The sequence below is a fragment of the Nomascus leucogenys genome, chromosome 2 (assembly GCF_006542625.1).
Source record: "Nomascus leucogenys isolate Asia chromosome 2, Asia_NLE_v1, whole genome shotgun sequence".
In the NCBI taxonomy this organism is placed as follows: domain Eukaryota; kingdom Metazoa; phylum Chordata; class Mammalia; order Primates; family Hylobatidae; genus Nomascus; species Nomascus leucogenys.
Window position 1 is genome coordinate 62,556,673 of NC_044382.1, and position 13,975 is coordinate 62,570,647.

Sequence of the window (13,975 nt, forward strand, 5' to 3'; positions counted from 1 at the left end):
TACCAAAACCTGGCAAAGATATTCTAAGGAAACTACAGAACAATATCTCTCTTCAACAAAGATGCAGAAATTCTAAGCAAAATTTTCAGTTCAAAACCAATAATATATAAAAGATTAAACCATCATAATGAAATGAGGTTTATCCCAGGAATGCGTGGTTAGTCTAACATTCAAAAATCAATCCAAGTAACTTACCATGTAGATAGACTAAAAAAGAAAAAATCATAATAATCTCAATAGACTCAGAAAAAGTATTTGACAAAAATCTAGCACCTATTTCTGAAAAAACTCTCAGCAAACTAGGACTAGAGAAAAACTTCCTTTATTTGATAACGGGAACCAATAAGAGAAAACTGTGGCTAATACTATACGTAATGGTATGAGACTAAATGCTCTCCCTAAGATCAGGAATAAACAGGTTTGCTTTCATCACTTCTGTTTAACATTTACTGATGATTCTAGCCAGTGTGACAAGGCAAGAAAAGCATCCAGATTGGAAAAGAAGTAAAACTTCTTTAACATAACATAACATAATTATCTATATAAACAGATAACATAATTATCTATATAAACATTGATGGAATCCACACAAAGGCTATTAGGGCAAATAAGTGAATTTGGGAAGATTTCAGGATAGAAGATCAATATGTAAAAATCAACTGCATTTCTATTCACTAACAAAGAATAGTCAGAAGTTGAAATTTTAAAAAATCATAGCATCAAAAAGTAAAATATTTAGAAATAAATCTGACAAAATATGTGCAAGAACTGTACACTGAAACCTACAAAATGTTGTTGACAGAAATTTTAAAAGACTTAAATAACTGAAGAGAGATACCATGTTCATGGGTGAAAAATTCAATATTGTTGAGAAAACAGTTCTCTCTCAATTGATCTAGGGATCCAGTATAATCTCAATCACAATCTTCTTTTCGGGGCCCGGGACAGTGGTTCAAGCCTGTAATCCCAGCACTTTTGGAGGGCAAGGTGGGTGGATTGCTTGAGACCAACCTGGGCAACATTGCAAAACCCATTTTTTGTCTCTATAAAAAATACAAAAATTAGCTGGGCATAGTGGCACATGCCTGTAGTCCCAGCTACTCGGGAGGCTGAGGTGGAAGAATTGCTTGAGCCCAGAGGTTGAGGTTGCAGTGAGCCATGATCACATCACTGCACTCCAGCCTGGTCAACAAAGGAAGACCCTGTCTCAAAAAATAAAAATCTTTTGGGGTGATGAAAAAATTCTGGAATTAGATAGTGGTGATAGTTGCACAATCTTGTAAATACACTAAAAGCCACGCGGCTGGGCGCAGTGGCTCACGCTTGTAATCCCAGCACTTTGGGAGGCCGAGGCGGGCGGATCACGAGGTCAGGAGATCGAGACCACGGTGAAACCCCGTCTCTACTAAAAATACAAAAAATTAGCCGGGCGTGGTGGCGGGCGCCTGTAGTCCCAGCTACTCGGAGAGGCTGAGGCAGGAGAATGGCGTGAACCCGGGAGGCGGAGCTTGCAGTGAGCCGCAATCGCGCCACTGCACTCCAGCCTGGGCGACAGAGCGAGACTCCGTCTCAAAAAAAAAAAAAAAAAAAAAAAATATATATATATATATATACTAAAAGCCACTAACGTGCACTTTAGTGGATTTATGTCAATTACACCTCAATTTTAAAAAGGGGGGGAACACAATCAATCTAATTTACCAGCTAATAGAAGAAAAAATTATGATCATTTAATAGATGAAAAAAACATTTGATATAAACAAATTTTGTTTGATTAAAAAAAACCTGCTAGCAAACTGAGAAAGAAATCCCTTAGTTAAATAAAGGCTAGCTAGCTATAAAAACCCTACAGTCAAGATAAACATCATACAAATAGTGAAATGTTATGATACTAAGGCTTTACTTGTGAATCAGGACTGAGACAAGGATGTTCAGAATCCCCACTTTAATTTGACATTATACTGGATGTACTAACCAGAGAAATAAAACAAGAAAAAGAAATGAAAAAGTATAAGGATTAAAAATGAAGAAACAAAACGGCCATCATTCAGCTATAGGACTGATTGTATATGCAGAAAATCCCAAAGTCTTTACAGATTAATTTTTAAAATGAATAAGCAGGTTTAAAACTTACTGGATATGTGAACAGTTTGCAAAAAGCAATTGCCTTTTTTTTTTTTTTTTTTTTTTGAGACAGAGTCTCGCTTTGTCTCCCAGGCTGGAGTGCAGTGGTACAATATAGGCTCACTACAACCTCTGCCTCCTGGGTTCAAGTAATTCTCCTGCCTCAGCCTCTGAAGTAGCTGGGATTACAGGTGCCCACCACCACACTTGGCTATTTTTTGTATTTTTAGTAGAGATGGGGTTTCACCATGTTGGCCAGGCTGGTCTCGAACTCTTGACTTCAAGTGATCCACCCTCCTCGGCCTCCCAAAGTGCCGGGATTACAGGTGTGAGCCCCCACACCCATCCAAAAATCAATTGCATTAAATAAGACCACAGTGCAATACCATTACATGTCCACTACAATAGCTAAAATGGAAAAGAAAGTATCCAGTATTGGCAAGGATGTGGATGGAGCTCTGAGAACCCTCATACATTGCTGGTGGGAGTGTAAATGGATGCAACCACTTGAGAAATCGGGCCGTATCTACTAAAACTGAGCATGTGCCCACCCTATGACCCAGCAGTTCCACCCCTCAGTAGTTACCCAACGGAAATGTGTATATGTGTTCACTGAAATACATGTATACAAATGTTCATGGCGGCATTATTCAAAATAGTCCCAAACTGGACACAGTCTCAATGTGCAACTGTAGAAAGGACAAATAAGTTCTGGTGTATTCAAATAATGGAGAAGTAATGAAAAATGAAAACGAACAAACCACACAAAAAACCATAATGAATTTCATAAACACAATGAGTGAAGGAATCCAGGAGTAAGAGTATTGAATCACTGTGTGATTCAACTGATGTAAACTCCAAAAACAGATGAAACTAATGGATGTTGTTAGAAGTCAAAATAGTCCTTAACTCTGGGGACGATGGTGGGGTTGGTGGCCAGGAGGAGACATGAGGGGGCTTCTGCTGGTCCTGGCTGCACAGGTATGTTCAGTGTGTGATAATTCAATGATATGTACACTTAGGATTGTGACCTCCCCTGTACCCTCTTGTAGGTGCATGTGTGTACCAGTGCCACATACATGAGTTAAAAATACATTTGGGGGAAGATAGTAATTGTGCAAAGGGACTTTCTGGGGTTTGGGAAATATTCTATTTCTTGATCTGGGTGTAGGAAACCAAGGTGTGTTCAATTTGTGGAATTTCCTTGAACTGTATGTATGTGTGGGATGAGTGTACTTTTCTGCATGTAGGTTACACTTCAATATAGAGTTTTTAAAAAATGCATTCAAACAATCCACATTTTAGAAGGATACACAAATCAGGAGAGACAATAATTGTATCAGAATGGTTATTCATGGGCCAGGGAGTGGGCCATGGAGACTCAGCTATGGAGAAGGTTCAAAGCCCTCGTGGCCTGGTGTCCCGCTCTCCCCAAGGTCTGGCTGCCATTGCTTCCCTCTATTCCCGCCACCTGCCCTGTGCCTGCCACGCCCACCCAACTCCCCCTCCCTAGGCACCTTGCAGCAGTTCCAGCAATCCTGCATGTTGATCCAGTAGTTCTTGTGGTTCCACAGGCTTTCGATGCCCAGGAAGTGCTCATCCTGGGTGCTGTAGCTATGTCCTGTGAATGGGTCGATGAAGAAGTTCTCAGGCACCTCACGCTTCCCCGATAGCACAAGGACCCAGGAGTGCACCCGCAGGCCGTGCAGGGCATCCGGCTTTGCCTTCTCTGCCTCCTGCCAAGGAAAAGTGGGTGACTCTGAGTCAGATGGCTGGAAGAGGAGTGTCGGGGCCCAGACATCTCCCTGGGGCTGGGGAACCAGCAGGAGAGCTGAGTTCTGATGTAGACTGCACCATCAACTAGAGTGTGATGGCCCACCTCACCTCCCATCACCCAACCACTGAGCCCATTTGTAAAATCAAAACAATGGGAGAGTCTGACTAGATCTGTGGTTTACAAATTGGACTCTTTGGGGCATTGGGCATCTGGGGGTTACCGGCTTTATTTGTTATGACTTTGGGCAAGGTTTCATCCACAGAAAGGAAATGGGAGACCAAGTACCTTTCTTATCTGCCTCCCTCTGAGAGAACTGTGACTGTCTTGTTATTCATTGTTATGTATAAATAGGTCTGGACCAGAAAAGAAGCTCAAGGAATACTCTATGGAAGGAAAGGAAAGAAGGGAGTGGGGAAAGAGGATTGGAGGAAGGATAGGAGTGTGGAGTTGGAAGAAGAGATGGGAGATAGGTGGGAGGATGGCTGGCAGGATGGATGAGAGGACTGATAGCAGGATAGATGGATAGGAGGATGGATGGGGAGGATGGATGGATGGGAGGATGGATGGATGGGAGGGTGGGTGGATGGGAGGATGGATGGATGGGAGGATGGGTGGATGGGAGGATGGATGGATGGGAGGATGAGTGGGACGATGGATGGATGGGAGAACAGTGGGTAGGAAGGTGGATGGATGGGAGGATGGACGGATGGGAGGATGGGTTGGAGGAGAAATGGAAGGATGGATGGATGGGAGGATGGTGGGAGGATGGATGGGGGGATGGATGGGAGGATGGATGGTTGGGAGGATGGACGGATGGGAGGGTGGGTGGGAGGACTGATGGATGGGAGGATGGGTGGATGAGAGGATGGATGGATGGGAGGATGGGAGGATGGGTGGATGAGAGGATGGGAGGATGGATGGATGGAAGCATGGATGAGAGGATGGATGGATGGGAGGATGGACGGATAGGAGAATGGATGGGAGGAGAAATGGGAGGATGGATGGATGGGAGGATGATGGGAGGATGGATGAATGGAAGGATGGATGGGAGGATGGGTGGATGGGAGGATGAAAGGATGGATGCATGGGAGCATGGATGGATGGGAGGATGGATGGGAGGAGAAATGGGAGGATGGATGGAAGGGAGGATGGTGGGAGGATGGATGGATGGAAGGATGGATGGGAGGATGGCTGGATGGGAGAATGGCTGGATGGGAGGATGGATGGGAGGATGGATGGGAGGAGAAATGGGAGGATGGATGGATGGGAGGATGGTGTGAGGATGGATGAATGGAAGGATGGATGGAAGGATGGATGGATGGGAGGATGGCTGAGAGGATGGATGCATGGGAGGATGGATGGATGGGAGAAATGGGAGGATGGATGGATGGGAGGATGGTGGGAGGATGGATGGATGGAAGGATGGGTGGGAGGATGGGTGGGAGGAGAAATGGGAGGATGGATGGATGGGAGAATGGATGCATGGGAGGATGGATGGATGGGAGGATGGATGGGAGAATGGATGGATGGATGGGAGGATAAGTGGGATGATGGATGGATGGATGGGAGAATAGGTGAGTAGGAGGGTGGATAGATGGGAGGATGGACAGATGGGAGGATGGATGGGAGGAGAAATGGGAGGATGGATGGATGATGGGAGGATGGTGGGAGGATGGATGGGAGGATGGTGGGAGGATGGATGGGAGGATGGATGGATGGGAGGATGGATGGAGGAGAGATCGGAGGGTGGATGGGAGGATGGATGGATGGGAGGATGGGAGGATGGATGGATGGGAGGATGGATGGATGGGAGGATGGGTGGGAGGATGGATGGATGGAAGGATGGATGGGAGAATGAGAGATGGGAGGATGGATGGGAGGAGAGATGGGAGAATGGATGGTTGGGGGATGGATGGATGGGAGGTGGGTGGGAGGATGGATGGATGGGAGATGGACGGATGGGAGGATGAATGGGAGGAGAGATCAGAGGATGGATGGGAGGATGGATGGATGGATGGATGGATGGATGGATTGGCGAATGGGAGGGGAGATGGGAGGATGGATGGAGGAGAGATGGGAGGATGAATGGATGGGAGGGTGTATGCAGGTATATCCCCAGTAAGAGTCTAGAGCAAAGAGGACACCAGAGCTGCCTAGCATAGAATGGGCTGCCCCAGGCAGTAGAGTGCCCTGATGTTAGGAGTCCCTCATGAGAAGCTGGCTGACCACCAGTGGGAGATTCCTGCAGGGCCAGGTAGAGGTTGGAGGTGATTTTGAGGTGGACCTAGTTGGGGGGTCCACACACACATCCCCTCCATGACCTGTGCCTCTTTTCCCATCCCTAGCAGTCCTTTGTCGATAGCTGAGCCCAGGGGATTGAGGGCTGAGGACCCACCATGAGGCGCTCCTCCTCCTCCCTCAGCCGCTTCTTCTCCTGGGCTCTGATCTCCTGCTGCTTCTTCACCTCTTGCTCCTGCTCAAACCTGCTGCACAGGTCCCTGGGGGGTCTGATGGTATACTTCTTAGGCAGCACCTTTTCCTCCTTCTTGATGGTCTGTCATCCAAAAGAAGAGGAAGGGTCAGTGGCCCTGCATCCCCCCTTTACACATGCAACTCCAAGAGATGAGACCCGCCCAGCCAGTCCCCCGGACCGGGGGATGGCAGTTACTCCTGTAGCCTGTGGCCTTTCTGGCCCTAAATGCAGAGGGAGCCCCAGCTCCAGCTCCGTGACCTTGGGAGGTCCTCTCACCTCTCTGAATCTCAGGTTCATGGTGTGAGAATAATAGGAACTTTCTCCCCAGGCTCTTTCTGAGAAGTAAAGACAGAAAAAATGCCCGAGGGAGGTACCTGTCAGGGCCAAGAGCTCAGGAGGTGTGGCTTTCTCCTCTTCAATCCTCACCACCCATCCTAGCCATGACCTGGGTCTGATCCAGAAGTGGGGAGAATTGTCAGGAGTTGGATTTTTCAGATCTTGTCATCGGAGGGCCTCATACATTGACTTTAAGAGTTCGCTGGGCCAGGAAGGAGAAGAAACCGTGTGTGTGTGTGTGTGTGTGTGTGTGTGTGTGTGTGTGTGTACGCTTGCATGTCTACGAATGTGTGCTAGGTGGCAAGAAGTATTCCCAGGAAAGAGCACTGCAGAGGCTGCAGAGGTGGGCCTGTGATTGCTATGAAGGAGAAATAGTGAACCTCCAGCGTTTCAAGTTCACCTGACCCGGGCTTCAGTCCCTGAGTCTCCATTTTCCTGCTGTGTGACTTTGGCCGCATTATGTTACCTTTTGATTTCATCAACATACTCATCTGTAAAATAAAAGTGACAATATCTACCACACTGGGCCATCATGGGGAGCAACGAGCGCAATGGGTGAAAGTGGATTTTAAACCCGAAAGTTCTCTGCATCTGTTTGTTACTGATATAATGTTAATCATTAAGCTTTTGGCTGAGCTGAGAGAGCTGAGATGCCCGGGTGGGAGCTCAGTGGCTTTTTTTTTTTTTTTTGGAGCCAGAGTATCTCTCTGTTGCCCAGGCTGGAGTGCAATGGTGCGATCTCAGCTCACTGCAACCGCCACCTCCCAGGTTCAAGTGATTCTCCTGGCTCAGCCTCCCGAGTAGCTGGGTTTACAGGCATGCACCACCACGCCCAGCTAATTTTTATATTTTTAGTAGAGACGGGGCTTTGCCATGTTGGCCAGGCTGGTCTGGAACTCCTGGGCTCAAGTGGTCCACTTGCCTCAGCCTCCCAAAATGCTGAGATTACAGCCTCCCAAAATGAGCCACCGCGCCCAGCCAGAGGCTTTTGAAGCCAAAAGCCATGGCAGAGCTCATGCTCCATCTCCTCTTGGGGAGGTGGGCCTGAGAGAGCAAGGCTCTTCTTGTGCCTCCCCTTCTGTCTCGCCCTTCTCCCACCAGAGCACCCACCGTGGGGTCCCTAGGTGCTCACCCAGGTATAACACAGGTACACAGTGATCCTGCTGGGTGCCTCAGACCCCTGGATCCCCATCTCCAAGCTGTGGACACCCACAAGAGCCTGACCCTGATCCCAGAGTCCTGGAATTAATCCACCTCATGAAGAGCATTTTCTGTTTGTAGTATGACTATTTTCTAAATGTAAAGAGATGCATTTGTGATTCTGATACTCATTTCAGAGTGTTTCTTGTGTCTGTAGCAGCCTCTGGTCCTTATGGAGTTCTTAATGAGCAGATCTAAAAACACAGCCACCAGCTACTGAACAGTTAGTGATTTTTTTTTTTTTTTTTTTTTTGCTATTAAAAAGGGGCCTTGAGGGCCAGACACGGTGGCTCATGCCTATAATCCCAGCACTTTGGAAGGCTGAGGCAGGAGGATTGCTTGAGTCCAGGAGTTCACAACCAGCCTGGACAACATAGTGAGAACCTACAAAAAACAAACAAAATTAGCTGGCCGTGGTGGTACACGCCTGTAGTCTCAGCTACTTGGGAGGCTGAGGTGGGAGGACCGCTTGAGTCCAGGAGGTTGAGGTTGCAGTGGGCCGAGATCATGCCACTGCACTCCAGCTTGGGTGACAGAGTAGGAGAGACCCCATATCAAAAAAAAAGCAGGGTGGTGGGGGGCTTTTTACCTCAGGAGTGTGGGACTGAGAACAAAATGTCTGTCCACTTGTCTGTTATTTTTTATTTTTTATTTATTTATTTTTTGAGACGGCATCTTGCTCTGTCACCCAGGCTGGAGTGCGGTGGCGGGATCTCAGTTCACTGCAGCCTTTGCCTCCCGGGTTCAAGTGATTCTCCTGTCTCAGCCTCCTGAGTAACTGGGACTACAGGCACACGCCACCACGCTTGGCTAATTTTTTTGTATTTTTGGTAGAGACGGGGTTTCGCCATGTTGGCCAGGCTGGTCTCGAACTCCTGACCTCAAGTGATTCGCTCGCCTTGGACTCCCAAAGTGCTGGGATTACAGGCGTGAGCCACTGCACCCGGCCTATTTTCTTACATAAAAATGGCTGGCTGGATTTTTATCAAATGCATACGGTAAATTTGGAATCATTTGACTTAAGATATAATCTATGTGGCATTCATAAAATTTACCAAGCAGGGAGCATAGTAGCTGAAAACTGAGTTACAACAGACAGAGAACAGCCAGCTTGGAAAACTGGGCTGGATGTTTTAAGACACCAAGGACATAAATCACTGGTGGTTTGAAATATGAACTCCAGGGCAGCGGAAGGGCTGGTGGTGAGAGATCTGTGTCCACGTGGCCAGAGCCGGGGATGAGGTGGCAGGGACGGACGCCTCTAAGGATGGCACAACAGCACCGGGAATGTTCATCCCTTGGGAAACCCAGGCAGCTCGAGCCCGACCATACCTCCTTGGGCTTCACAGTGAGAGGGCACACCTCCCGCGTCAGGTCCATGTGGCACAGGTCCAGCGAGCCATAGCCGTTGACGCAGTAAGCATCATAGCCAGAGCCGATAAGCATGGAGCAGAGCAGCGTACTGAAGTCAAAGCAGTTCCCCTTCTGGTACTTGAGCACAGTGGTCGAGGAGTACAGGTGCGAGGGCTGGTCACAGTGGGACGGTCAGCATAGCTGGGGCCCCGCTGCCCCAGCCTGTCCTCCCCACCGGTCACAGCCCACCACGTGTCAGGGCGGGGAGCCAGGACCAATGCACAGGCGGGACTTGCTTTGGGCCCCTAACCCTTGTGGGGTCAGGGAGCCTGCTAAGAATGGAAGGACAACCAGATGCCATGCCATTCACATTTCCCTGTCATTTGAAGGGGCTATGGACTTCCTGATAGGGGAAACCTTCTGGACTGTGGAAGTGTCTGATCTAATGCCCTCTGATGGGTAAGTTTACTGTTTTGCTCCAGTGTTCCCCCTTCCTTCGATCCCCAGCTTTCCTCCTCCTTCCTTTATCAGTTCTCCACTGTTGACCTCGCCCTTTCTTCCTCCCTCCCTCTATTCTGAAGGAGAAGTTGACGAAGTTGGTCAGAAGCCCAAAGACGGGGTTAGGGCCATGGGCAGCCGGGCCTCCCCTCTCTCTTTCCTGCACCGCTTGAAGCCATGGCAGGAAAGCTCTGAAAGCAAAGGAGAAAAGAGGTGGGAACCAGAAGCCCAGGCTTGCTGTGTGTCCTCAGGCAAGTAAGTGGCTGTCTCTCTCTGGGCCTGTTTGCCCTTAGGGGCCCTGAGAGGCAGTGCCCTGAGCCTGGCTGAGCTTCCTTTTCCCAGACCGTGCCTGACATCCCATTGAAGGAAATAATGTACACAGTGATCCGTTTCCAAGGCAAAGTGCCTTGAATAGGCTTAGGTCAGCAAACTACAAAAAACCCAGGATATACCAGGCCCCTGCTTGAATAGCCAATGCCTGTTTGTCAGCCTTCTCCTTCCTCCCCCTTACCTACCGCCTTAGTTGCCCTCACTCAAACCAAAAAAGTTTAGCCTAAGATAAAAATTTACTAGTCTGCAAAACAGCTCGCTTTGTCTGTTCTTATCAGCTTGCCCAGCTACTCAGGTCATAAGTCAAATACTTAAAGAGCCCCTGAGCTAACTAGGATTGCAATGCATTGTGGGTTGCAACAAAATGCTGCAAAACAACCCTAGAAAAAACACCTAAAGCCCCTGCCTAACAATCAATAGGCGATGTCTGGGAAGATTGTGACCCCATAGTACACAGCCTGTGAGGAACCAGGGGAGGGACCTGTGCACTAGGGGATAAACTGCTTGTTAAAACTATGCTGGGTGTGTCTGCCTATCAGACACTCAATCTTGCAAGACCATCATTAAAAGTCTCACTTTTGCTGTTCTCCAGGTCTCTAAGTCCATTCTTTTTTTTTCTGAGAGAGTTTTTTGAGAGTTTTGCTCTTATCACTCAGGCTAGAGTGCAGTGGTGCCATCTTGGCTCACTGCAACCTCTGCTTCCCAGGTTCAAGCGATTCTCCTGCCTCAGCCTCCCCAGTAGCTAGGATTACAGGCATGTGCCGCCATGCCCTGCTAATTTTTGTATTTTTAGTAGAGACGGGGTTTCGCCATGTTGGTCAGGCTGGTCTCGAACTCCTGACCTTGTGATCCGCCCGCCTTGGCCTCCCAAAGTGCTGGGACTATAGGCGTGAGCCACCACGCCTGGCCTCTAAGTCCATTCTTTGGGTCTGGATGGGTGAGTTTGTTTTTCAAGCTATCTTAGTCCTAGTGGGCTCAGGCATGCAGCCTGTGAGTGGTGCTTACCGGCTTGAGGGGGTCAGGCAGGGGCACCATGGTGAGGAAGTCGGAGACAAACTGGGCACAGCTGTCCCAGTTGTAGAGCTCAGGGTAGGGCATCAGTGTGGGCCGGAGGGTTGTGCTCACGAACTTCTGCAAGGAGAGAGATGGTGCCAGTGGGGTCAAGGCAATAAAAACCTGTGAGATCAGGCTTGGGGCCTTCCCTGAATCCACAGGGGGACCCTAGAGGCCTGAGCAAATGCAGGAGGCCAGGCCCACATGCCCTGGGGTGGCAGAGCAGCCCTTGACTGGGAAGGTGATGCCCAGATCTGGCACATGGCAGCCATCAGTGGCACAGTGGCAATGACTGGGAGGCCCCTATCACGTCGCCAGCACCCGGAGACAGCACAAGCATATTCTGGATCTGGACTTTGAAGGGCTTTGAAGTTTTGCCGCCTTCAACCCCTAGGGCATCGTGGAGACCCCTGAGGCCCAGAGCGGGCTTGAGAGCTGCCTGAGGTGACCCAGCAAGTCAGGGCTGAATGAGGAGATCAGGTCTGTTTCCTGGGGTTCCTGGGAGCGCTGTGCTCTCCTCCCAGGAGCGATGCTCTCCCTGGGGCCTACAGAGGTTCTGGGCTGAGGCCAGCTGGTGGCCAGTACAGTCTGAAGCCTCAGAGGTCAGCCTGTCCAGGGAAGGACAGAGAAATAAGACAAAGTGGACCAGGACAGGCATAAGAACCTAAGCTCTGGCTTCTTCCTTCCAGCCCTGTGACCCAGAGCATGTTTCTGAGCCTTTCTGGGCCTCAGTTTCTCCATCTGTAGATGGAATGACATGGGATTCATCCAGGGAGTGGGAAACAGCTGCCCACGAGCTGACAGGGACCCACAGACCCGCTTTATTTGGCCCACGTGGCAATGTTTAGCATTTATGTCAGCTGCCAGCATTTAAAAACCAGAGACTCACACACAAATCTCGAGTCTCCTCTTGATCAGGTAACCCCAGGCCTGCAGTTTCCCTGCAGCAATCAGCAGCTGCCTCTTTAGGCAGGGGCATGGGGTCTCCAGACCACCACCGTCCTCCAGGAATATCTGCACTGAGCCTGCTGAGGCCTGCTGGCGTTCGAGTTTATGTCGCCCCCAGACTAGAAGTGCTCTGGCCCACAGGAGGTCCGTGATTTGGCCCAGTGACCTTGGAGAACCTGCCCCACTTCCCTGTGCCCTCTGCTCTCCAGCCCCAGGCTCCCCAGCCCTGCCCTCAACATGCCAGCCTTACGGGCACTTCACACTCATTCAGGGGGTGCAGGAAGAGGGGCACGCGGTCCGGGCACAGATGGCTGTACTGGCGGGAGAAGTTGTCTGCCACCTGCAGCAGGTGTTCCTCCTTGGGTGTGTTGGTTTTGTAGGAAATGGGCAGCTTGGAGATGTCAATAGTGTCCTCGGTAAAGGCCCTGTGCCACAACAGGGATGGCATTAGGGAAGCCATGCCTGGCACACGAGCCCTGGTTCCACTGAGTTGCCATTGGCTCTACCCCTTCCTCATTTAATCCTCACAGCTACTGAGAAGGCAGGTATCATTAACATCTGCACGTTTATATATATATATATATATATACACACACACACACATATATGAATGAATATATATATTCATATATATGAATGAATTACATATATATGAATGACATATATATATATGAATGACATATATATATATATATATATATATATATGAATGAATGACAGGTCTTGCTCTGTTGCCCAGACTGGAGTGTGATAGCACAATCATAGCTCACTGTAGCCTTGAACTCCTGGGCTTAAGTGACCCTCCCACCTCAGCCTTCCAAGTAGCTGGGACTATAGACACCACCACACCTGGCTAATTTTTGTATTTTTTGTAGAGATGGGTGGGGGGGTCTTGCTATGTTGCCCAGGCTGGTCTCGAACTCCTGGCCTCAAGAGATCCTTCCACCTTTTCCTTCTAAAGTGCTGGGACTACAGATGTGAGCCACAGCACCCGGCCAGCACCTGCACTTTTAGACAGATAAAGGCACTGAGGCACCGAGAGGCTGAGTGACTTGTCCAAGGTCACACAGCTAGTTGGGAGAGCATGGACACTCGGCCCAGGCCATTTGAAAGCAGAAAGCCTTCACTTTTAACTGCCTCCCTCTATCTCCTGGTCACCCTGCCAGACCAGGCGCCACCACTCTGCCTGGGTCTCCCTGTGCCCAGCCCCGGTCTGCCTTTGCCAGGGCCCCCACCCTGCCACTCACGGGAGCTCTGCTGAGACGATGATCTGGATCTCCGACAGCTTCTTCTCCAGGTCTCTGAGCGTCTCCTGCTTCAAGGTGGTTTCCTCCTTCCGCACCTCGACTGGCCTCATCATTTTCTCCATCCTTGCCCATTCAGCCCGCTCGGCTGCCTCCTCCCGCTCAGCCTCCTCCTCTTCCTCCACCTTCTCCCTCAGGACCTCCATTCTGGAGCGTCTCTGGCTGTCTGGAGATGGAATGTCTCTGTGGGGAAGGGTAAGTATACTCCATGGCCAACTGTCAGACCAGGCAGGACCCACCAACACCACCTGGGCATCCCCGGGAGGCCTGGGAGATGGTTTTGAGGAGGGGTCGAACACATAGGGAGTGATTCCCTCTTTGACTTCCTTTCAAACATGGAGAAAGTCTCTGTTTGGTGCTACCCCATCTGTAACACCTTTCTAATCCTGGCAAATATTCCTTTACAACAAAGACAAAGCAGGCCTCCGCTTGGAAGCCATCCTCAGGACAGGACAGGGCAAGGCATGTGTCGATTTGCTTTTAGTATGTTTGACAGTTATCTTTTTTTTAAATTTTTTATTTTTTTGAGACAGGGTCTTGCTCTGTCACCCAGGCTTGGAGTGCAGTAGCGCGATCATG

General features: G+C 49.4%; 1 protein-coding gene across 3 annotated transcripts in view; it reads right to left on the bottom strand.

The window, feature by feature from the left end:
• Positions 1-13,975, bottom strand: part of DRC7 (dynein regulatory complex subunit 7) — a 33,591-nt gene that overhangs the window by 16,748 nt on the left and 2,868 nt on the right. For 2 of the 3 annotated variants that reach the window (XM_030796343.1, XM_030796348.1), the window contains 6 exons: positions 13,340-13,579; positions 12,343-12,517; positions 11,097-11,222; positions 9,243-9,437; positions 6,297-6,455; positions 3,642-3,860 (listed from right to left, as the gene is read on the bottom strand). In XM_030796343.1, coding sequence (XP_030652203.1) covers positions 3,642-3,860; positions 6,297-6,455; positions 9,243-9,437; positions 11,097-11,222; positions 12,343-12,517; positions 13,340-13,542 — 1,077 coding nt within the window. In that variant the 5' untranslated portion in view covers positions 13,543-13,579. The remainder of the gene's footprint in view (positions 1-3,641; positions 3,861-6,296; positions 6,456-9,242; positions 9,438-11,096; positions 11,223-12,342; positions 12,518-13,339; positions 13,580-13,975) is intronic. The other variant, XM_030796354.1, reaches the window with a different exon arrangement.